Source organism: Castor canadensis, chromosome 12 (genome assembly GCF_047511655.1).
Source record: "Castor canadensis chromosome 12, mCasCan1.hap1v2, whole genome shotgun sequence".
NCBI lineage: Eukaryota > Metazoa > Chordata > Mammalia > Rodentia > Castoridae > Castor > Castor canadensis.
This window is the reverse complement of record NC_133397.1, coordinates 89,396,747-89,420,044: the sequence shown is the minus strand read 5'-3', so window position 1 is coordinate 89,420,044 and position 23,298 is coordinate 89,396,747. Positions and strand designations below refer to the sequence as shown.

Below are 23,298 nucleotides of genomic sequence, written 5' to 3'. Positions count from 1 at the left end.
TTATTTTCTGAACTGTAAAGAGGGAAAATTTGAGAAGAGAAAAATCAAGATGGCAAATGCCAATCAGAATCTCCTTGAAAAATGCCATAGATCTTAACAAATTTATGGCTAAAAGAAATGGCAAACAATTTCTATAGGATACTATAGAAGAGCTGCCATTTCTTAAAGGGCATGATGTTAGATTTGCCCAACGCCACTGCCATACACATGCCATACATTTTAATTATACACATAATGAATCACAGCAATGAAATAATAAATCCAGGTAATGGTGTGTAGAGGTATAAAAAAGTCATATAAAGTAAGAAGCTATATGCTTATGAGGAAAGAAAGTATAATTTAACCAGTGTTATTGAAGCAGATAGATTAAGAGATATAACCAACATTCACATACACATTTCTTTTTTCAGTTCTATGGATGTGGAAAATTCCACGAAGGTCAAAGAATTTAACATAAAAAAAGAATCTCCAAAGCCAGCAGGTAATCCTCAACTCACTTAAGAGGTGGTAGATTGTTATCAGTGACAAAAATAAAGAATACTAAGAAGAGAGTCATGCTTGAAAGATGACTTTCTTAAGGTTTGTGCAAAAACATGAAAGATAAGAAAATGAAGATTAAAAAAACAGATTTCCACTTCTGGGAAAATGGAGTTTATTTCTTGATTCTTCTCACTCACTACACCTAAAAAAGCCTAGATGTTGTGTATAAAACAAACAGAAGACTCTGAAAGGAAGACAGAAGACTGACTAAGACCTTCCCACCTGAAGAATGACAACATGGCCATGGATTCTCTTGGTATTTTTTTCTTCTAACATCTCAGACTTGGAGCTGAAGAAGACAGCAACCTGGATTATGCCAATGGGCTCAGGCAATAAAAGTCCCAACAATGGCCTGCTTTATCTGGACAAGAGACTTGGTGAGTCTGTCTCACAAGAAAGAAAAATTTTTGACAATGACTGCTCTACTCCAGCCAAACACTACAGAAGAAACTGTGGCCCCACCCCTAACAAAGTCTGTGTGGGACATTTGACTCTTGGCAAGTGTTGGAAACACTCCAGCTTCCACATTGGTAGGGGTGTCAGAAGAGGAAAAGGAGGTGGGATTCTCTTCTCTACTGTGTGGTGATAAGCCTTCCTTCACCATGTTACCAGTGAAGACTATGTGAGAACATGTACTTCTACCATCTTAAAATAATGAGTCAATCTGCATAAAAGCCCTGAATGAGAAAAGGAAAGAAAACAGAAATCATCAGTACTGAGAATGAAACAAGGCTATCATTACAGACTCTGTCATCCAAGGTCTAATAGGGGAATATATGATAAACCCTATCTATACACACACTTGAGATCTTAGCTGCATGACTAATTCCTCCAAAAATGCAAACTGCCACAACTCACCCAATATGGGTGAGTTAAAATTATAATTTTAACACTCCCCCAAAAAGAAATATCCAGGCCCAGATGGTTTTACTAGTGAATCCTACAAAACAACACCAATTCTAATCAATCTCTTCCAGAAAAGGAAAGAGGAAAATATACTTCCCGATTCATTTCATGAAGCTGGTATTACCCTGGCTCCAAAACTGGACAAAAGCAGTACAAGAAAGAAAACAACACAACAACATCCTTGATGAACATGTGCAAAAATCCTCATCAGAATATTAACAAAGAATTCAGCAATACATAAACAGAATTATACACCATGACCAAGTGAGGTTTATTTTAGGGATGCAAGGCTGGATCAATATTCAAAACTTGGTCAGTATAATCCATCATATCAATAGACTAAAGAAAAAAATCACATGATCATATTAATTGACAAGAATCATTTGAAAAATTCAATATCCCTTCATAATGAAAAACTCTCAGCAAGCTTAGAACAAAAAGGAGCTCTCCTTGTTTTGATTAAGAGATGCACACACACATACACAAACAGAAAAAGACTTATTCCAAATTCCAACTTTTAATCACCACATGGAAAGGTAAATTGCTTATCTTTAAAACTCTTATGAGTTGAGTTCACAGCTCTACCGGAGGTCTGTTGCACCCATGAGAACACATGGTCACAGGACTGGAGCACATTTCTCTCACTTTTATACTCCCATCATTTCATACAGTATAGTAGGTTATGATGTAATGTATACATATAATCTTTGCCCCAGTTCCTGGCACAAAGCTCCTAAGACCCTTGTAATCTCCTTAGTGAAAAGGAAGATGAGCGTATCAGGGCCTACACCTTGAGCCACTCTACCAGCCCTTTTTTCAGAAGGGTTTTTTTGAGGTAGTCTTGCAAATTATTTGCCTGGACTGGCTTCAAACTGCAATCTTCCTGATCTCTGCCTCCTGAATAGCTAGGATTACATACATAAGCCACAGGCGCCCAGCTGGGAGCATCTTTTGTTATCTATTTGGTCTTGGTCTTTGGTTCCTAACCCAGACTTTCCAAGACCCTTGAAATCACTAAAGTCATGACAGTGTCTTTGTTTCTTTCATGGCTGGGGCCCCTAGGAATCATCAGTATGGATCTGACTCTATGATTAAAACCAAAAGCATGGTTAAAGGTCTGGGAATTTGAGACCCCCAACCTGAACTCTGAGGAGGATCTGGAGGTTGAGATCAAGCACCAGTGGCCAAGATTTAATCAGATGCCTGTCTAAATGAAACCTCCAATAAAACAGCTGTAAGATGAGGTTAAGAAAGGCCCTGGCTTGTACACATCAAAGTGTTGAGACAGCAAAGGACAGTGAACCTCTGCCCTTGTCCTTCAGACTTTGCACCTTTTCATCTAGCTTTTCATTTGTACCTTTATAATAGGCCAGAAAATTGAGTGTTCTCCTAATTTCTGTGAGCTTATGATAATATGTGAGCAATTATCAGACCTGAAGAGGAGGCATGGGAGCCCCCAATTTAAAGCCAACTGGACAGATATATGGCATTTAAAGTGGGGTCAGACTGTAGGACTGAGCACTTAAACTGTGGGTGCTATACAAATGCTAGGTAGTTAGTATCAGAACTAAATTGCAGGCTACCTAGTTGTCTTCCATGGAGAACTAGAGTGGGACATGGTTGGAGAAAAATCCCACTATTTGATGTCAGAAGCATTGCAACAGAGTAGAAAAATACAAATTTTTTCTAAGTGGACAAAAATGGTGATAAGAAAAACATATTTGGAAATGTCCTTTGGTCTTTTTGGTCTCTTTTAGAGATTATATGCAAGTCTAAAAATATACAGGTAATGGAAATGCACCAGATATCTGTGTTACATTGGGAGGTTTCAATAGCTGCAAGATAAAGATTTCATATCTCACCTGTTAGCACAAGCCTTGCATTCCTAATTTCAATTGTTCTGTTTTCTTTAATCTTCAGTGCTGTTCTTTTCTTTTCCAACAGAATGTATAGCCAATTGATTTATCTAATTACACTGAAGATTTATGCTTTTATGACTGCTGGTGATTTTCACTTTTGTCTCAATGTCATTAGGCTGGAATGGATATACTGTTCTTTCTACAATCTTCACTTTTTCCAGACACACAAAGAAACAACTACTATGTGATTCTTCTAACATGAGGTACCTGGAATAGATTAATTCACAGAGGCAGAAAGACTGGTTACTGGGATCTGTGGAAAGTTAGTGTTTAATAGAGTTTCACTTTGAGAAAATGAAAAAGTTCAGGAGATGGATGGTGGTGATGGCTGTACACAATGTGTGTGTAACTAAAACCACTAGATTGTATACTTAAAATGGTTAAGATAGTAAATTTTATGTTGTGTATATTTTAACATAATAAAAATAATCTTCCCTTCCATTTTCTCCTTCCTGTGCATCGTTATAAAATAATGAAGTCAAAGCAAAATGAAATATTGACATAACTGCATGAACACTGCTAAGCAAACAGGCAGAAAAGAGGATTCTGTTAACATGGATCTTTGCTGGTAGGCCTGGTCACTGTGTGCAATAACCAAAAACATACAACCTCTTCCTCTGACACCTGGAGTGTGAACCAGGCCTTTGTGAGTTAAGTCTGGGGTGGGGGGCTTTCACTTAAAATGTAAAACCTGAGAATTTTTGGTAGTTCAGAGGGTAAAATAAGTAATTTATCTAAAAAAAAAAAAAACACATAGCAAAATGTCAAAGCATAGGGAATTTCTAGCCTATTAACACAATTTCTCCATTGACCACAGCAAACATGTTTATCAGTTCTGTAGGCTTATTGAAGTAATATTCATTGAAAGAGGACAAGAATAGTTACAATATTAAAACCTGAATTCATTGATTTTACCCACAGATATAAAGGAAACTGCCTGCGTAGTGAGGAGTAAGTAACATTTTCATCATGATATCAATAATCACCAGGAAGACAATTGATTCCACCTTGGAGTTTACCTTTCGTGGATGGTGAAATCATTTTGTGAGCACTTTCCCTGCATGATTTCCTCTTACCTGTGCTGTTTATTGATGGGGTTAAGCATAAATGCCTTTCTCTCACATTTTCTGTAACAGTCTTCCGACATTTACCAGTGGTCAGAGCACATCAGCCATCTTTGTGCATTTCTCTTTTTGTAACATGCTCACTTTCTGGGAACTGTACTAATTTGTTAACTTGACTATCAAACAAATTCTGGCTGACCCAAGTGCATAAGTGTCCCAACACGATAGGCTCAGCCCCTCTAATATAACAAGGTATAAATATAGATAGTGCTCTATTTATGAAGTTTCCACATATGATCCTTTGAGTTTATGGTAGTGTGAAAATGGTCCATACTCAGTAGAAATCAAACTTTAAGTTTCAATGCTTTCCTGAGCTACATGGTACAATTGTCTCTTCTGATTCAATGATCCACAGCTCCCAGTCAGCCAAAGATTCATGAGGGGAAACAAGTGAGATCTCACTGAGTGCTATTTTGATAAACTATGGTGTTCCATAGGTTAGTTTTATTAAATACATTTTTGGCATACAATATTCTCAATTTACAACAACCCTTGCTGCATGTCTAGACTTCAAGTCCAAAAAAGCCAAGCATCAGATGGAGATTGGAGTGGGTCAAATCCTTCCATTCCACCTTACCTGCTGCTCTTTCTAGACTCCTGACATCATAACCAGAGCAATGAGAGCGAAACTTGGGCACTGAGATTCCATGAATCATAGGACAGGCTTCCAATTCCATAAGCAAGTAAGTGAGCGCTCAGCTGCTCAGGTGCCCAGGGTGCCTTCCTTCCTTCCCTCATTATCACCTGCATTAAATCCCTTCTTCAGTCTCAACTCATTATTTATAGTCCAAGCCATCAGCAAGGTTAAGATTGAGTCTTAATAGTATATTTGCCCCTCCACAAGAAGTCAGGTCCAACAAATTAATGAGTCAGAAAAGGATTTTGCAGAGCATATTGTTCTAATATCTATAACTAGAAATTTCCTGTTAAGTGTTTTAAACAGCAACCTGGTAATTACTCTTCACAGACCTAAAAGTTGCCAAGTGTATGGAGCCCATCCAGATAAGTACACATACACACACAGTGACAAGGAGTCATCCGTTGTCCATAAACCCTTCTAGGCAATTTGTCTGCATGGAATCCCCTGACCCTCCACTAATAGTTCCCAGTTATACAAAGGACACATCCACAGGGGGCCAAGGACAGAGGCAGTCATAGATGATGCTCTCAGCAATTTGATATAAAAAAAAAATCTCTGATTTCAGAGAAAGTCTCAGATTGAGAAAGCAGTAAGCTTTCCCTTCAAATCACAGGGAATTCTGTTGTCTCTCACATCAAGGTATTCTGAAAGAACTCTGCTTTGAGCAGGAATATGGTGGTGTGTGTAGAATTCTTAGAACTGAAATTATCAGGTTTTGGGCAACTGGTGGGAATGCAACCAGGGCCAGAGTCTCTGCCAGCTTCTGCTGCCCAAATCAGTCCTGGGCAGGTGCAGCAGGTGAGACCCAGATGAAGCTCCTGGGGCTGCTAAGGAGGCTGACCCTTAGCAGTGAACACATCAAGCATACTGTAACTGGAACAACTCCCTGGCTACTGCCTCTATCTTGTGACCTATGGCATTCTGTTGTGGTCCAATCTTTCTCTAAAATTTATTTCAGAGAAGTTATAATCATGGTACCTAGGTGCCAGACTACTGCCTCATTCTGGGCTACAAAAGCTCACTATTTTTCCAGTGATTTTTAAAGAGACAGACATGTTAGAGAACAGCTAACCAGCATCTCTGTAAAGGACATGTATTGAATTAACGTGCATATTGATCTTGTATATAGTGAACCAATTTCTTTCTTTCTAAGCTAAGAAACTGATCTTATAGCTTTTTTAAAAAAAAAGACAAACAGGTCCTGGGCATGGTTGTACACAGTAGTAATATCTGCTACTTGGGAGGCAGAGGCAGAGGGATATCAGGTGAAGGCCAGCACAGAAAAAAACAAACTGAAAGCAAAAGGACTGGAAAATGACTGGTGTGTGGTAGAGAACTTGAGGCCCTGACTTCAATCTCCAGTATTCCACAATAACAAAAAAGAGGGGAGGAATAGCAAACATATAAATACATAAGCACTGTACTTTTCTGTAAATAATATGACTCACTTTTGACTTAGGGCTATTAATGGATTTAATTTTTTATTCAATTGTTTTACCAAAACCAGTTATGTAGACAGATGCTACTTCCTGGTGAAGGACATAATCTCAAGTTACTCTATTAATGAGCCCCCCTTCCCTTTTTGATGCTAGAAGTAGGATGGCCCAGAAACTGGAAGTAAGAGCCACCCTCTGCTTGGGAAGAATCCCCATTTTTGCCCCCACTGTGATCAGATCCTGGCATTTGGCAGAAGAACAATACAAAGTCTGTCACTTGGACTCTGCGAAATATTCCAGGAGCACAATACAGTAAAGACGAATGTGAACACACATGTGACTCCTTCAAGACAGCCCAGAAATTAAAATGGGCTCAGTGTGCCCACACTGCTCTCTGCTCCAAGAAATATAGTAACAATGCTGGAAGGTTTTCAAAGTTTTTCTGCACACATTCTATCTGGGTGTGAAATGTATGACTCCCCAAGCTTAGAAAAGTAATACACAGATGCCAAGACAATTTCTAATCAAGCCATGTGGGAAACAAGATCCTTGCTGTTAAAACACCGAGTGCTGCTCTTGGACACGCTGCCTATTCTTAGTTAGAGAAGTCCTGGTCTCATGTTTCAAGCGAGGCATAGCACCGAGTCTGGTTCACACAGCAGGCTTAGGTTTTACAGCTATGAAGCAGATTCAACAGAAGATTTTTGCTCTCAAACGTCTTCATCTCTACTGAGTCTCACCTCTTAGAGGCTATAGGCCCCCCATTTATTATTTTTATCCCCTTCCCATTTAAAAATACTATTTAATCAAGGGGTTTAACCAAGGGAGAATTCAAACTGCAGGGATTGTTACACGGGTTAAACTTTCCACTGCAGAAGCACTATTTAGGAAGAACGGCAGCGTCCCAGCAAGTTGTGGTGCCTATTTCTTGACATACTTTGCATAGCTGGATCAGGGGGAAGGAGTGTGATGCTGGTTGATGGTGATAAGGACTCTGGTATACTGTGAGCTAGATTCAAATTTTTCCATGCAGGCCAAGAGTTGAAAGTAATTTTACTCTATTGCCCTGGGCTAGTTGTTAAGTTCTCGGCTTTGTCATTCTTTCAACCCATGTGTTAGTAAATGATTTATGCCAATTTTGGTTTAGTTGTTTGCATACTGCTGTCATTACGTTGGACAAGCTTTTCCAGGGAGTCCACCCCGCCCACCCCACCTCCTCCTGTGGAAGCTTTATTTTCTGTTGGTTTTTATACCTTCAGGGGCCTGGCTGCTAAACAAATTTACCAGTTGCTTAAAATACATAGATGAAAGTATAGGAAAGGAACCCACAATTGACAGTAATTGCTACCTAATTTCATTTTTCAATTAAGTGGTTGCTAACACTCAACGGCAGTCACTAGTTATTTATGTGGCAGGAGAAACATTTGTACTCTGGTGGGCCAGGCTAAACTAAGAAACTACCATATTTGGTAAATTACACTATTTTCTCTACTACTTAGAATGATATCCTTTCCTTCACTGCGCCTCCTCCCTGACTTCCGATGACCGACTCGGTGGTCTGCAGCACCATGTTCCCTCCCACTTGCCCTCCCTTGCAGACCAAGGGGCTCTTCACCAGGATCAGGATAAGCACACACATCTTCAGACCAGATGGAGAGTCTTGTGGATCCACTGTCATCGTAGTTATTACGTTTCTTTAAAATAACAGTCAAATCTATGAACACATCTGATGGAAAAATGGAGAGCCAGGGAGTTGCCAACTATACCCATTTGTTCACATCTAAGAACAGTCAGGGTTCTGTTGGTTTCACTGGCTTCAAAATTGAAACATCAAAACCAAGCAAAAAGACACAAAGAAGAGAGGGATGGCCAGTGAATAGCAGCCTACTTATGAATAAATAACCAAGAGAGAGGGTGATAAAAGCTCTGAAGAAAGTTAGCTTGGGCATCAGACACAGAGAGACTGGACCTGTGCTATTTCTCACAGGCACATATGATTTCTGATTTCCCTTAAAATTGTAAGCTACTCAGACTGGGGCCAGTGTCTTCCACAACTTCCCAGACATTTCACAAGAGACCTGACAAAGGATGCCCTGCTCCCAAGAAAGCAGCTCAGGGTTGTTGGCACTAACAGTGATTCCTTCCTAACCCGGAGGACCTGGAGTTTAAATCAGTCTAGTGTTTTGTAAAAGACAATGTACAGTCAGCCCATTTGTGATTCTGCCTTAGGTCACTGAAGATGAAGAGCACTGGCTGACAGTTTTATAAAAGCATCAATTAGTTTAGGAGATATATTGCTTTCAATTTCTTTCTTAGAGTCCTAAAGAAATTCCTCAGTGCAGAGACTTAGAAAGCATCTTCTGAAAGATGTATTTCCATCCTTTGTGCACAAACCGACATGTCTGCAGACCCTGATGACATACAGGGGACCAAGCAGCTTGTTCGGGGTCTTCCAGGGGCAGATCAAAGAGAGAGTGGGCTCCTGCAGGGAAGGCTCACTTGCCGGTGTGTAAGCCTCACCTTCCCACCCTGTCTTCTGCCTCCATCTGTTATGCCTGGCTATTCAGTCTTCAGCCTCCAAGAATAAAACAATGGGTGTGCACTGCCTTTCTTTTCCATTGAAAACTCACTTAGCGGAAGTAGAAAGATGATTTTCTTTTTTTTTAACTTATGCAACATTGGAAACTGAAATCTGTATGATTTGGAAAGAAATCTATTCATAACACCAACAGCAGGAAACCAGAACATCTAAACAATCTAAGAAAGTGTCATGGAACAAATGAACAAAATAGACTTTCGTGATATAATGATATCCTTGGGGAAGGAAGCAAGCAAGAAATCTGTTCTTGTCAAAGACTATCCAAATTTCTGAGATCTTTAGGATAGCAAGTTTTGTAAATGCATTAATTCTATCCTAAGAGCAAATGAATGAAGCAAGTACCATTATTATGATCCCAGTTGACAGATGAAATAACAGAGGTTAGCAAGGTTAATTAAGTCACTGTAAATCCACAAATAGTAAGTGGAAGAGCTGGGACATGAACACCAGAGTTTAAGTTACCACTTGAAATACATCTAATAATAGCATATGCATTATTAGTAAGTGAAGAGACCAAATAATCATTAAAACTTAGATACTTGAAAGAGAACATTAATAATGTATATGCCAGGACAACAAATGTAAACCATAGATGTCATGCACAAACCAGAGTATATGGTGACCTTAATTGTCACACAATGAAGGTGTGGTGAAATAAAAACTGTTTCTAAATATTACTTGCTCATTTACTCAGTAATTATATTTGGGATCTACTATGCTCCAGACAAAGACAAAGTCCTTTCCCTCATGAAGCTTACCTCCTAATGAATGTCATTTGTATGTACATGAGTCCATATGTGCATTACTATATGTACCACTTAATATGTGTGTGCAACAATGAAGCATAGTTAATACGCCTTTCTCCTGTAAATTTGTTAGAATCTATAGAGAAGCCCAACTTATATGGGTTGAACTTTTCTTTAACCTAGGAATCCTTAACTAGTTAAATCCATCAGGGACTTGTTTCAATGGCCCTAGCAGATGCCTGAAACCACAAACAGTACTAAACTCTCTATTACCTGTGACAACGTATGACTTATAACTTAGACATGGTAAGAGATTGACAACAATAACTAATAATAAAATAAACAATTATAACAATGTATTGTAATAAAAGTTACATGATCATTTTCTCTTGAAAGAATCAAGACAAATATTAAATTTTCAGGCCATAGTTGACTGTGAGTAACTGAAACTGTGGAAAAGAAAACCACAGATCAGGAGGGCTACTGTATTTCAAAAGCATTAAAGTTTCACGTTCTCCACATCATGGAAAAGGCTGGACTAAGGCCCAAAAGTTCTAGATTCACATTCTAACTTTAGAACTACCAGTGAGTTCTGCCATCTTGTTCTTTCTGTCCTACCCAACAGAGTTGTCATGAGGTCATATTATCCGTAACTTTGGAGCACAATTTGCTTTCATGTATTATCGTAGTTGGTTCTCACAATGATCCTGATTGTGTCCAATTTCACAACGATAGTCTAAGATTGTCAAAATGAGGCAATAGGGTTGATCACGTGACACAAGTGCAGTTCTTTGACTTTGTGTGAAAAGTGGGTAAGATTAAGAAAATGAAAGCACTTTGGAGACCACTGATGGAAATATAGTATTTTTTAATATACAGATGGGAGTATAGCTCACCCTTGATATCCTTGGGCATTAGTTCCAGGATCTCTCTCAGATACCAAAATCTGTGCATACTTAAGTCCTTACATGAAATATTATATACCAATAATATACAAGTATTATATACAAACAATATTCCATGGAATCTACCCACATCCTCCTGCATACTTTCAACCATCTCTAGTTGACTTATAATACCTAATACAAAGTACATGCTCTGTAAATGGTTGCCACATTATATTGTTTAGGGACTAATGACAAGAAAAAAAGTCTGCCTGTGTGCAGGTGTTCAGTATAGACACATTTTTCCTAATGGTTTTGATCTGCTATTGGTTGACTTGACAGATGCAGATCCCACAGACCACAGGTGGCCAACTGTGCTCTGACATTCTTTCCCATGAGAAGCAGGGTGACAGTGCCAGACACAGAGGAATGAAGAATAAGCTGAGGACCCACCTCTACCTCTTGAAAGGTATGAGGCCTTGGACAATTTACCTAAGCCCTGTAAATCTTGTTTCTTCATCTATTTTTAAAATCTGAGGATAGTAATAATGAAGTTACTGTAAGGATTAAATAAGATAATGAATGAAAATCATTTGGCCCAAATAACTGGCAGGGAGTAATGCTGCATCCTTGTTAGCTATTATTATTTTATGAAAGAAACTGTTAACAGAGTCTCACCCATCTCCACCCTTCAATGCCACAAGAAAGGTGATACTGGTCATATTACACTGCCAGGGTTTTAGCCTGTAGGTTCTTAGGAAACTAGCCTGGGAATTGGGAGTAGCAGAATTACCAGAGGTAGAGTCACAGAAATATGGCAATGGAGTCGTTTCAGTGCCTGTGACTCCCTAATGGAACTCTCTATGGATAAAAAAACCCTTCAGCATCTTCAGAGTCTTTCTCTACATAGAGCAGGCATTTGCGTGATCTAACTCATTTTCAGTAGAAATGTCTTTTTGTGGGGCTGGGGATTGGACGCATTAATATTAGGTAAGTGCTTTACAGCTTAGACACATTCCCAGCCTTCAGTAGAAATTTCTAAATTTAATTGTGAGCTTTGTTTTTTTTTCTTTCTCACATGAGCTTTTGCATGACAATATAAAGTAATAATGCAATTCACCTGTAACGTGTGATTCTGCCACAGCCATATGTAAAGCTATCCAAAGAATCACCCTCTCCTTCCCTGGAGAGGGAGAAGACATCTTCAAACAAGGGATTAAATTGAAAAAACCAAGATTAGAAAGCCCATGAATAGTGATGAACAATGTACAGCATTGTTGCAGGAAGTACATCAATTATGATTCATTATATTTCAAAGATGTAATTTTAAAAGAGGAACCTGTAATTGTGCAGGTATCACTTAGAATGACAAATGCCCATGTCTCCATATTTAATATAATAAATACATGGTTGTTTTGGCTTAAGTATCTTTTTCTATGGCAGTAAAAACTTTTTTAAATGACTTTTTCCTCAACAGAGAATCTCATTTTAGCCTTATAAAAATATTAAACATATGGGGAAGATATATATATTCCAACTTTGACTATTCAAGAGAGAGAACCAAGTAGGTGAAGACTTGCCAGGGCCTTAAGACCAAGTTAGTGGTAGAACTGGAATTAAAATAAAGCCTTTCCTCTTTTAATCTGAGGATATCTTTTCCAAAATTTAGGTCCAAAACTTCCTCAGCTACTGAGCTATTCAAGAATGAAAATAGAGAAGGTAAAACAAAGGTATCATAGTCACATTTCTACATCCTGCAGAAAAAAAAAATGAGGAAAGAACAATTATTTTCATCTTACATTAAAGAGAAGTTACTGTGACATTTTATGAGCGGAATATAGCCATGAAATAAATTAATTACACTCCTATTTTGTAAACTACAGAGATTTCAAAATTTAATAACACAAAAATCCAGCTATATGTGGTTTAATGAGATATGTCAAAATGAAAATGATGCAGCTGATTTGCTAGCAAATATGTGAGAAAAGATATATCTGGAAGATGCTAACATAGAAAACACAGATACGGGAAAAGACTATGTGAAATCCACTTCTTTTGAATAGCAATAGTTATACAAGGGAAAAAATTAACTTTGAGGCCCAAGAAAAGTATAAAGGAAGAACTCATTCAGAAGATATAAGAATATTGAATCAGTATGTACCTAAGAACATAGCATAAAAACTGACAGAATTACAGTCATTGCCATCACAACCCTAGAAGTTGATTTTGTGTAGCTCAGAAACTGATAAAGTAGCCAAAAATATTATAATGCTATTGAAGATTTTACCACCATAATTAGAAAGTTGATCTTGTCTCTATATATGTGCATGAATACATGTGCATAATCCTGTAGCAATGGAGAATATACATTCTTCTTCAAGTTAACATGGAAAAGGTAGTTTTAAAAATGGCCACATGTAAAGTCACAGAGGACATCCCAATCAATATTAAAAATCAATAGCATACTTATGTGACCAAAATGTAATAGACTAGGTATAAAATTCAAAAACACAAATCTCCATGTGTTTATTAACCAAAATGTAAAATTCTGAATAATTATTGAGTTTACAATAAAAGATCACAAAGGAATTTTAAAATACTGAAAGCTGAATGACAGTGAAAACTTTACATATCAAAACTGCAATGTGACTAAAGCAGGACAGAAAGGTGGGGTTCTAGCCTAGCCGTTAGTACACAGCCTACCACTATTCTAGAAAACACCATTTGAATTATGAGAATTTATCTTTAAGAAGAATTACATTTAATAATATTTTAGTTCCTAGGACATTTCTTTGATTTCATGAAGGTCAAGCTGACTTTACACACTTTAATTTTGTGGCTCAAATGAGATCCATCAAGCAGTGATCTTTTCAGGTTGATCAGTGATATTTTGTATTAAGTTCTCCTCTCTCTGAAAGCCTATGGTTTGCTACTTAATAGTAGTAATTATGATATGCAACTTATTTGGAAAGTATTATTTTATTTGCATTATTCTCCTGAAATATTTTCTTTACTATATTCTTTATTGTTACTATTTATTATTATAAAATTAAATCATACAAACTCTCAGTATCATAACTGTGTCTTCTTTGTGACTTAGCTTTAAGTACACAACAAATTGTAACTTTGAATTTAATAAGCACAAAAAAATACCACATTCTGGAGAAAATGATGAAGATAAAAATCACTTATTAAGAACTGTAATGACAGCCAGGCACCAGTGGCTCATGCCTGCAGTCCAGCTACTTAGGACAAGTAGGAGATAAGGAGGATTGCAGTTAGAGACCAGTCTGGACAAGTAGTTCGTGAGACCCCCAAATCTCCAAAATAACCGGAGCAAAATGGACTGGAGATGTGACTCAAGTGGTAGAGTACCTGCTTTGCAAGTACAAAAGCCCTGAGTTCGAACTCCAGTCCCACCAAAAAAGAAAAGAAAAAAGAATTAAAATTACAAAGCAACCTGTTGAAGTAATTTGTCTATTTTAATAAAGCTAATGTCATTTCAGTATAAGTGCATGTAAATTTTGGAACCCAGAGGTTCATAAGAGCATACATAGCATTCAATACCACTGAAATTGTTGAAAATAATAGCAATTATGTTTCGACTATTAGTGCTTTTCAGGGATTAATTACTCTTATAAAATGGAAATTGATACATCATAAACTGAGTAAATTCAACAATGAGTGATCCAAGCTTTCAGTTCAAGAATTAAATAAATAAATAAACTAAAAGAAAATAGGAGTAAGTTAATCTTAACGGTAAAAGCAGGCACTCAAATTAGACAGCAACTGAAAACTAATTATTTTTTAAATATAAGATTAATAAACTTCTGAGAATTTTGATCAATGTAAAGAAAGGAAAGAATAAAAGTATTAGGACCAGGAATAGTGGCTCATAGCTATAATCCCAGCTACTCAGGAGGTGGAGAGAGGGAGGCCAGCCTGGGCAAAAGTCAGGGACACCTCATTTCAACAAATAAGCCAGTTAGTGGTGGTGTGTGTCAATAATCTCAGATATGCAGGAAGAGCAGGTAGGAAGATTGTGACCAAGATTGGCCCTTATTAGAAACATAAGACCTTATTAAAATATGACTAAAGCAAAAATGGGCTGGAGAAGTGACTCCAGTGGTAGATCACTTGTCTAGCAAGCATAAAGCCCTGAGTTCAAACTTTGGCATTGCCAAAAACAAAAAAAAGAAAAAGAAAAATATTAGGAATAAAAAGAAGAACAATAATGCAGATAAAATAGAGGTCTTCCAATAAATGTAAAAACTCATATGAAGCAAAAATACATAGCACCTCAACTGAACCAAGAAGACACAGAAAAACCAAATAGAACTGTAAAGATTAAATCAATTGAATCATTAGTCAAAATCTATCCATATATCAAGACAATAATTCACCTGGTTTTACAGGTAAGTTTTTACAACCCAACAATGAACAAACAACTTTATATAAGACATTCTTTATATATTTCTTAGGGCTTAAATATGTTTAAGATATGTGAAAAATTCTGCAAGAAATGAAGCATCTTAGTAATGATAAATATTTTGTCCTTGTTTAAGTTGATAAACAGTAAAATTTTTAATTAGTGATAAGTTATCCACTATTATTCTAAAAGGCTTCATCAGTAGAGCATAGGTATAAAAATCTGAAACTACACCTGAGTTGTCTTCAGAAAGAAATGAGAAGGGCTGAAGTCATTCTTTAGAGAGAATACCGAAGTCTGACAGGCAGCCCAGGGGGACAGATAGAGTCTTTGGTGTTATTAAGATCCAATACACGTCACCAGGAACACCTGATGTTAGAAGTGTGCTAAAAGTGAGAGGTGGTTCAAATAATGGGTGACAACCCACATGCTTTATTCCTTGACCAACCTCTGGTATATAATGCTCAGGTAAACAAAAAAGGACAAAGAGAAACAAACCAAGTGCAAGGAAAAGTATTTTCAGAGATGGAAATCTTTAAATTCAGAGAGATATGTAACTCTTGAGTTTCATATTTCAAATTCAGGACAACCTGGAGCCCAGAGGAGACATCTGCATGGGCCAAATTGCTTCCTATCTTTCCCTTAAAATAATAAGAACACAAGTTATTTGATTTTCAGACAAAGGAAATGAAAAGGACAGCATGGCCAGTGCACCTTGAAGGAAGGCAGACAGAGCAGCCCCCAAAAGAACACAAGACAGCGGAAGGGGTGCAAGAAGCAGCTGAGGACAAGGAAGAGAATTCTGTTACTTTGAAGAACAGGAGACCCGGAGTTTTGTCCTTGAACCCTGAACAAAGAGCACACAATCAAGATCCATACTCACTCAGGTTAGCAGGAACCTCACTTTGTGGGCAAAGAAATTAGAACAGACAATCTTAAAACACAGCAGGAATTTTTTTCTCTTCTTAATTCATTGGCTACGTAATATTTCAAGCTATACAACTCCATCCCTGCACACAGAATTTACCAGGCAAAGGGTGTATTTATAACTATGAAAAAATCCCGACGGTTACTCAGAATATAAATATTCAAAGTGAAAGAATAATAAAAATTCACATGTGTGGGGACCCAAGGGAAAATCAAACTAGGAAATGTTTCTTGCCAAAACGTTTAAAGCTTTTCCAAGGTGTACTAAATTTACTATGTTCTTTTGTTTGTTTTGTTAGTCTACTCCACATACATTATCTTCGTTTACTGTTATCCTCATCTTTTTAGGAAACTTTGTAATCACAGAACTGCTTTTCTTAAACTGTGTAATTAGGAAGTTGATTTTTCCCAATAATCAAATAAAACATGAAGTTAAGCTGAATTATTTCATGTTTTTCCATATCTGTTTTCTCACTTGTAAGTGTATTTCTAAGGTTACAATATGCTGTAACTTAGAAAACTGTTATAAATTCACTATCAAGCATTATTTAAACCTCCTGCAAATGTTATTAGGAATTTCAACTTTGGTCAAGCTGTCCATCCTTGTTAAGATTAATCACTGGTAATGTTTCTCCATGTTCTCTGAGGCAGGTAAGTTCAGGTACACTGAGTACTTCCATAAAAATGCCCCAAAGAAACCATAGTACTCCTTGTGATTTGCCATTTGGGTTACCTGATAGCCTAGTGTCCTCTGCACAGCTCAACTTACCCTCCTTTCCAAATATGAGAGACTTAAGACATGTAATTTACCCCTCAAAATAATAGCCTAGCCAATCTAAAATTTTTTTAAAACCTTCAATAGTTTCATTTCTGTTTAATAATCTATGAAAGTATCCCACAGTCTTGTTCAAATCCAAACAGAGAGTTGAGGGCCTGAAGGGAGAGTTGGGGATTTGTGACATTTTCAGTTTCTTCCAGGAACACACTTGAAAAAGCAGAAGACTGTATCTGAAAAACCAACTACAGCAAAAGGATTGGGTTGTGGCTTAAGTAGTAGGGTGCTTGCCTAGCAAGACTGAGGTCCTGAGTTCCACCCCTAATACCACCAAACAAAGAAAAACAAAAAAGAAGAATATAGCAAAAGACCTGAAGTACTAGCTGTAGGGTCTCAAAAGCTCCACTTCCTGCCCTGAAATCTATAACCTTCACCTTATCATGACAGTCTGGACCTGGCTGCTCAGATCCCTCTCTGGACAGGAGACAGGAGCATCTCAGATTCAGTGAGGAGAGAAAAGACAGGAGCCAGAGACACAGAATTCAGGGAAGGCAGATGGATGGGGAAGGAGAAACACAAGTACAACGTGGAATGATTTCCATTGTCAAATATAACACAGGTTGGGCAGGAATGGTGACAAGTATAAACGTGGTCCAGGGAACCTACAGACATCTGGGCTAGGAAAACTGCTAATGGGGCAAATAAATCTAGATGCACACAAGCAAGAACACCTTTTACCAAAATACCCCACAATTAAAATGATAAGGTGAAATGAGACAGATGGAATACAACGGTATGAGAGCAAGGACACAGGGCCACCCATTGAATAAGGACTTGTGAAAAGGACTGAGGCTAAGACAGGAGAGAAGCCTGGAGACAGCTCAGGACTAAAGTGCCAAGAACATCGCAGCTACTCCTGCTGCTGTCCTCACTGTGCCAGGACCACTGCCATTAATAATGACAGTACTCATGTCACACCCCCTCCTTGCCACTGTTCTAAGAATGCTTGACACATCCATGCCCATTTATTTTCACAACAGAGCAAGACTCCAAAGCTGACACAAAGATGAAACATCACACAGAGCTGGGTGGCTCTCTGGATCACCACCCACCAGCAAGCTCACCTCACTGCGTCTCAGTTTCCTCCTATACAAAAAAGGGCCATCCTATCTCCCCAGGATGGAAGCTGTGAAAATTAGGGATAATGAACTTAACTGTGTACTAGCGGCTATAATTAGTGTAATTAATCTGATTAAAATAATCAGGAGCAAAGAACAGAGGGAAGTGTGGAGATAGAAAAGGCTTTAGAGAAGCAGTAATGGCACAGGGTACCACACAGCCATGGAGTGATGGAGACTCCGGGCTCAGACCATGTGAGAGAGGGAGCATTTGGCTCCTGACCCTGCCTGCCCTGGGTATAAATTCTCCAGCTTGAATTTCTCCCTCTCTCAGGGGAGAGTATGAGGGCCTGCATTTGCTCCGGGGCAGATATGCTGTGAGGGTCATGTGAAGACATGGCCTCTGAGTGTATTGTTAGATATACACCATAGATGACCATAAATAGGTAGATGGGAAGTCCCTTTCCCTTGACCATTACTCAGGCAGAATTAAACACTCAACAGACACAGCCATGCCAAAGTCAGGCAATTATATACTACAAAGTCATTAACACAGGCTGCTTGGGGATCCTCAGTTCACCACCAGTACAGTCTAATTAATTTAATCTGACATGGGAAGTGTGCTGCAGGATTACCTCTTCCAACTTCCACCCTCCTATAAACTGTCCCTCCCACCTGCCTTGGGCTCCTCCTCTCCTTTATGCCTTTGCTCATCATCTCTAGAATGTTGTTGCTTGTCATCTCCAATGGACCAGACCTTGATCATCCTTGAAAATACAGTTTCTATACTTCCTCTCCCTGGGGAGGTGATCCCTGCCTCCCTACACTGCCATATCATATTTTGCAAACTTGTCACCCTACTTAGCACTTCCTGTGCTCTAGTCCCCAGTGCCTCTCTCTGCTGATCAAGAAGCTCCCTGAGGATGATAGACAATGCATCTTTTCATACTTTATGGGAAACTCCCTCACCTCAGGAGGCAAATGTGTGAAACACAGGCAACTCATACATTCTGTTGACCTTATAAGTTTTTTGAATAGTACAACAGTAGTTAATATATTTTAAGATTTTTAAAGCCTTAATAATATAAAGTAAAATAAAGCACCATGATTATAACATAAAAGATCAGGAATGGGGAAGGTAAAGAAGATGAGAAAATCCACTGAGCTTTCTACTTTCCAAATAAGAGTAAAGAATGGTCTGGTTTTTCTGGGAGGGGGGGCAGAGGCAATGGGAAAGGGGAGGTGGAAATGAGAGAGTAATGTGGGGTGATGATGATTGAAGTACTTTGCATATTTGTATGAAAATAACATAATAAAATACACTGAAAACTGTTTAAAAGGGGGTACAGAGAGGGGCACAGGAAAGAGTAGTAAAAAGGGTTATATTATATGCATGTGTTGAAATATCTCATCTAAACCCATTTGTACAATTAATATACGCTAATTTTTAAAGGCACAGAATTACAAAAGGATGGTGGTTTCATTTATTTTAAATATGTATGTGCCTCACGGGCCTGAGTGACATGACTGCTAAAGAAAAAGCTTCCTAGAGAGAGTGGCAGCCCAAGAGAGAGAAGACAAGGTGCTCCTGTTGCAGCTACAAGGCACTCAGGTGATTCTGGTCCCCTTGTCTGCTCTTCATTAGTCAGGGGCACCACAGAGTCTGTGTCACACCCAAAGTGTTCTCTTCCTCAAGGCATCCTGGACTATAAGGATTTTAGCCCTGGTGCTGGCTGGCCCCTCTCTCCCAGTAGGTGACATACTCTTCAGCCTTGCGGCTTCCTGCCTCAGCAAACTGTTCTCACTCCACTTGGGCAGAGAGCTGTCAAACTTGGCGTTCTATGCACAATCCGCAGCAAACCGCCAAGTTTCTATGGGTAATCACTTCGGGGCATTTCAAGGCCAAGATCCACTAAAGAACCAAAGCATGAAATGACCTTTTTCAGGGACTTCATTACCTGACAGAAGCTGCTCTGTCACCCTGTCTTGATTCAAGGAGAGGTGGCCAGGACCTGGAGATCAAGTGTCCTATTTGGCGTCCCCATCCCGATCTCTCCCGCCCCCATTCCGCGGGTCCAGCTCGCTCACCGATCTTGGCTAGGGAGGCCAGCAGTATCCACAGGGTGATCTCGAAGGGGATTTGCACGTGGGGGTAATCCAGGGTGAACACCGGCAGTCTACTTTCCTCGAACGGCGTCGTTCCCGGGGCCACCACGCTCGCGGGGCTAGGCGGGTTGGAGTTGGTGCCCTTGGCCTTGGGCGCGTCCAGCAGGGTCTCGGCCAGGGATCCTGCCGGTCCGGCCACCTGCAGGAGCAGCAGCAGCAGCAGCCCGGGCGGCGGCGCCCGCACACTCCGCCCGGTACTCGCGGGCTCCATGGGGTCGGCTCCCGGTGCAGTAGAGCAGCGGGGCACTTGGCCCTTGGCGTTCTCAGCGCATCGCGCTGGGACAGCGCCACCAGCTCGGTCCCATGAAGAGCGGGACAGCAAGAGTTACCCACCGCCGCCGCGGGGCCGGCTCTCTGCAGCCAAAGGGCTGGGTCTCTGCTCTAATGGGGACAGCCAGGAAGGGCGCGCACGGCGACTGGAGGCCACTGCGTGGACTCTGCAGCGCTCAGCCGCCCTCCGCGGCCCGCCGTCCGCCCATGCCCGGTCCGCGGCTCGCGGCCGCAGCTACAGGCCCTGCCCGGGGCGGGACGGGGGCGGGGGCGGGGCAGGCGCGGCGCCGGGGCCGCAGGGCGGGAGGACGCAGGGACCCGACCTGTGCGCCGTGCACCTGCCAGAGCCCGCGGGCTGCACCGGGCCCTGTGGCCGCGGGGGCGATGGCTATGCTTTCTCGCTAGGACCGTGTGCCAAGACCTGTCCCCTCCCCTCCCCCGGAGCTGGCGAGCTGGGGGTGGAATCGCCACACCGCGCTCAGGGTGACTGGAGCTGTCCCCGCCCCGGAGGCAGCGTTGGGCGTCCATCCAGTGAAGGGACCGACGCGACCCACGCGTCTCGCACTTTCTCCCCGCAGGCTCCTGCAAGAAGACACCCTGTGCGCTGGGCACTCGAGGAGGCGCCGCAGGCTTGGGTGGTCTGGAGAAGGAGGGTGGGTGGAATAGGGGTGCAGTCATCCCAACCCAGGCGCTGCTGAGGTCTGACACACAACGGAGCTGTCTGGCTGTGCAGAAAGTTTAGAAAAATCTTAGTTTGCACCCTTTGGAGAAGCAACAGGTGCGTTCTCAGTGCAGGAAACTCCCCTGTTCTAAGGCAGCATTCCCACGCTCCCCAGGAATCCTGTCACTTCCACCTTGTGCTGCTTTCACTTACTGTAACTCTGTCCAGTGCAATTTTGTCCTCCCTCCCCCAGCTCACGAAAAAGAAAAACATCTTTCTCTGTTTTTAGGCTTAGAGGTGAACATGTACGAGGGCATCCGAAATATAATTATTTCATGGAAAACCAGTGATTTGCCCAGCTCAGATCGACTTGCTCCGCTAATTACAGGACTGACTGTGGTTTGGAAGGGAGCACGAGTCTCTGGATCCAAAAGTGCTTTAAATCCCAGCGCCAGCCTCCTTCTGAGCCCAGCTTGCTGCAAGGGTGTTTCATATTTCGCCTGGTGGAATCCTACTGGCCAGGCATCTTTACCACCAGAAACCGAAAGGAACAAAGTATCAGGCCAGCTGCCAGTTCGCCTTTGATATTTCTGAAACAAAATCCTTCTCTTTTGCTAATTTTTTATGTGTCAAAACAGGTGGCTCTTACTATTATAAAAGTTCTAACAGATAATTCGTGAGATGTCAGCAGGGGACACAATGTGGGGAAATCCTTCACCTGAATAGAAGCAAATAAGGAACAGTCACCTTTGAGCCTTAAAAGTAATGCAGGGACAAGTCCAGGCTACAATGGGAGAATGATTCTCAGAGATGGCAGAATACTTCAGTTAATATTTTCTAAAGTATAAGTTTTTCAAATGTGAAAATGATCTAGTCATTTCTGTCTTCTCAGAAAGAATCAATGAACCATCGGAAACTCAGCCCCTTCCCTTTTCCTTGGGAATTTTTGTTAAAACTGTGTGCCTAACATTCCCTTGCTAGAACGTATTTGTAAATAGGAACTTGTTTTCTTCTGTTTTTCAATTTTGCACCTCTACATGGAGGCTGGGGCCAAAGTTCTTTACTTGAGTTCTTTGTTAATCGTCATAAAAAACCAACCAGAGAGAGACAGACATTTTTGTATCCATGTTATAAGGGAAGAAATATACATGCATAAATACTTTAAAACAAACAGACAGATTTACTCAAGTTTACAAAATCAAATAAGAATCTGGAAGGAATTTGTGCCCAGGCCTGCCCTTGGCCAAAGGAGGCTGGCCTCATCCCACCCCATGACTAGTTGTCCATAAACTGCAGATTTTTTTTTTGATAGAACAGAGGAGAATAGTTTAGGGATTGTTTAAAAAAGCCATAGCAGAATAAAGTTTTACTTATAGTAAGCAAATCAGGCCAGTTCTGCAAGTTTAGTGAAACAGTAGTACAGCAAGAGCACCTTCAAATAATTGTGGGAGTTTGAGTCACAGGGCACTGTGCAGAATGACTGGGTAAAATAAACAAGAAAATGAACATCACCTCTGCATTTCTGGAAACTTACTGCCTCTAGTAATGGTGGAGTTTCAGCTTTATAATCACTGTGATTTGTATCTGGTTGCTACTGAAGCTGAAGGTTTTTCACTTTGTGTTACATTTGGAAAACACCTTTTTTGTTTAGTCTTGTAAATGAAAATGAAGAATTTAGTGTAGAAAACGTAATCTCTCCATGGTTCTCCTAATGCAAGTAAGAGTTAAATTGCAGTTGAATCTTGAATGTCCCTCACAGGTCTGTATGCTAAAGACTTGGTCATAGACCTGTGATGCTATTGGGAGGTGGTGGAACCTTTAGGAGGTGGGCCTATGGGAGGAAGTTATGTCATTGGGGACATGCCCTTGAAGAGGGTTTGGGGACCCTGGCCCCTCTCTCTTTTCCTAGGTGCCAGGAAGTGGGACATTTCCTCTGACACACACTCCCCACCATAATGTAGTGCCTCGCCACAGGCCCAAAAGCAGTGGGGCCAAGTTCACCATGGACTGACAACCTCTGAAACCAGAAGCCACAATAAACTCTTTCCTCTTTGTCGGTTGCCTATTTCCAGAATTTCATCAAAGCCACGGAAGCTGATGAACACCACCTCTCTGCTGACATTACCTTGGCTGAACCACATCTTCAAAGGGCGGGTGA

The 23,298-nt window shown here is 40.4% G+C and overlaps 1 protein-coding gene across 3 annotated transcripts in view; it reads right to left on the bottom strand.

Moving 5' to 3' along the window:
• Slc9a2 (solute carrier family 9 member A2) overlaps positions 1–20,678 on the bottom strand; it is an 80,525-nt gene extending 59,847 nt beyond the window's left edge. Inside the window, exon 1 of one of the 3 annotated variants that reach the window (XM_074050454.1) lies at positions 20,132–20,678. In XM_074050454.1, coding sequence (XP_073906555.1) covers positions 20,132–20,420 — 289 coding nt within the window. In that variant the 5' untranslated portion in view covers positions 20,421–20,678. Of the gene's footprint in view, positions 1–3,308; positions 5,982–15,457; positions 19,078–20,131 lie in introns of those variants that run through there. The other 2 variants (XM_074050455.1, XM_074050456.1) reach the window with 2 other exon arrangements.
• Positions 20,679–23,298: the final 2,620 nt, after the last annotated feature.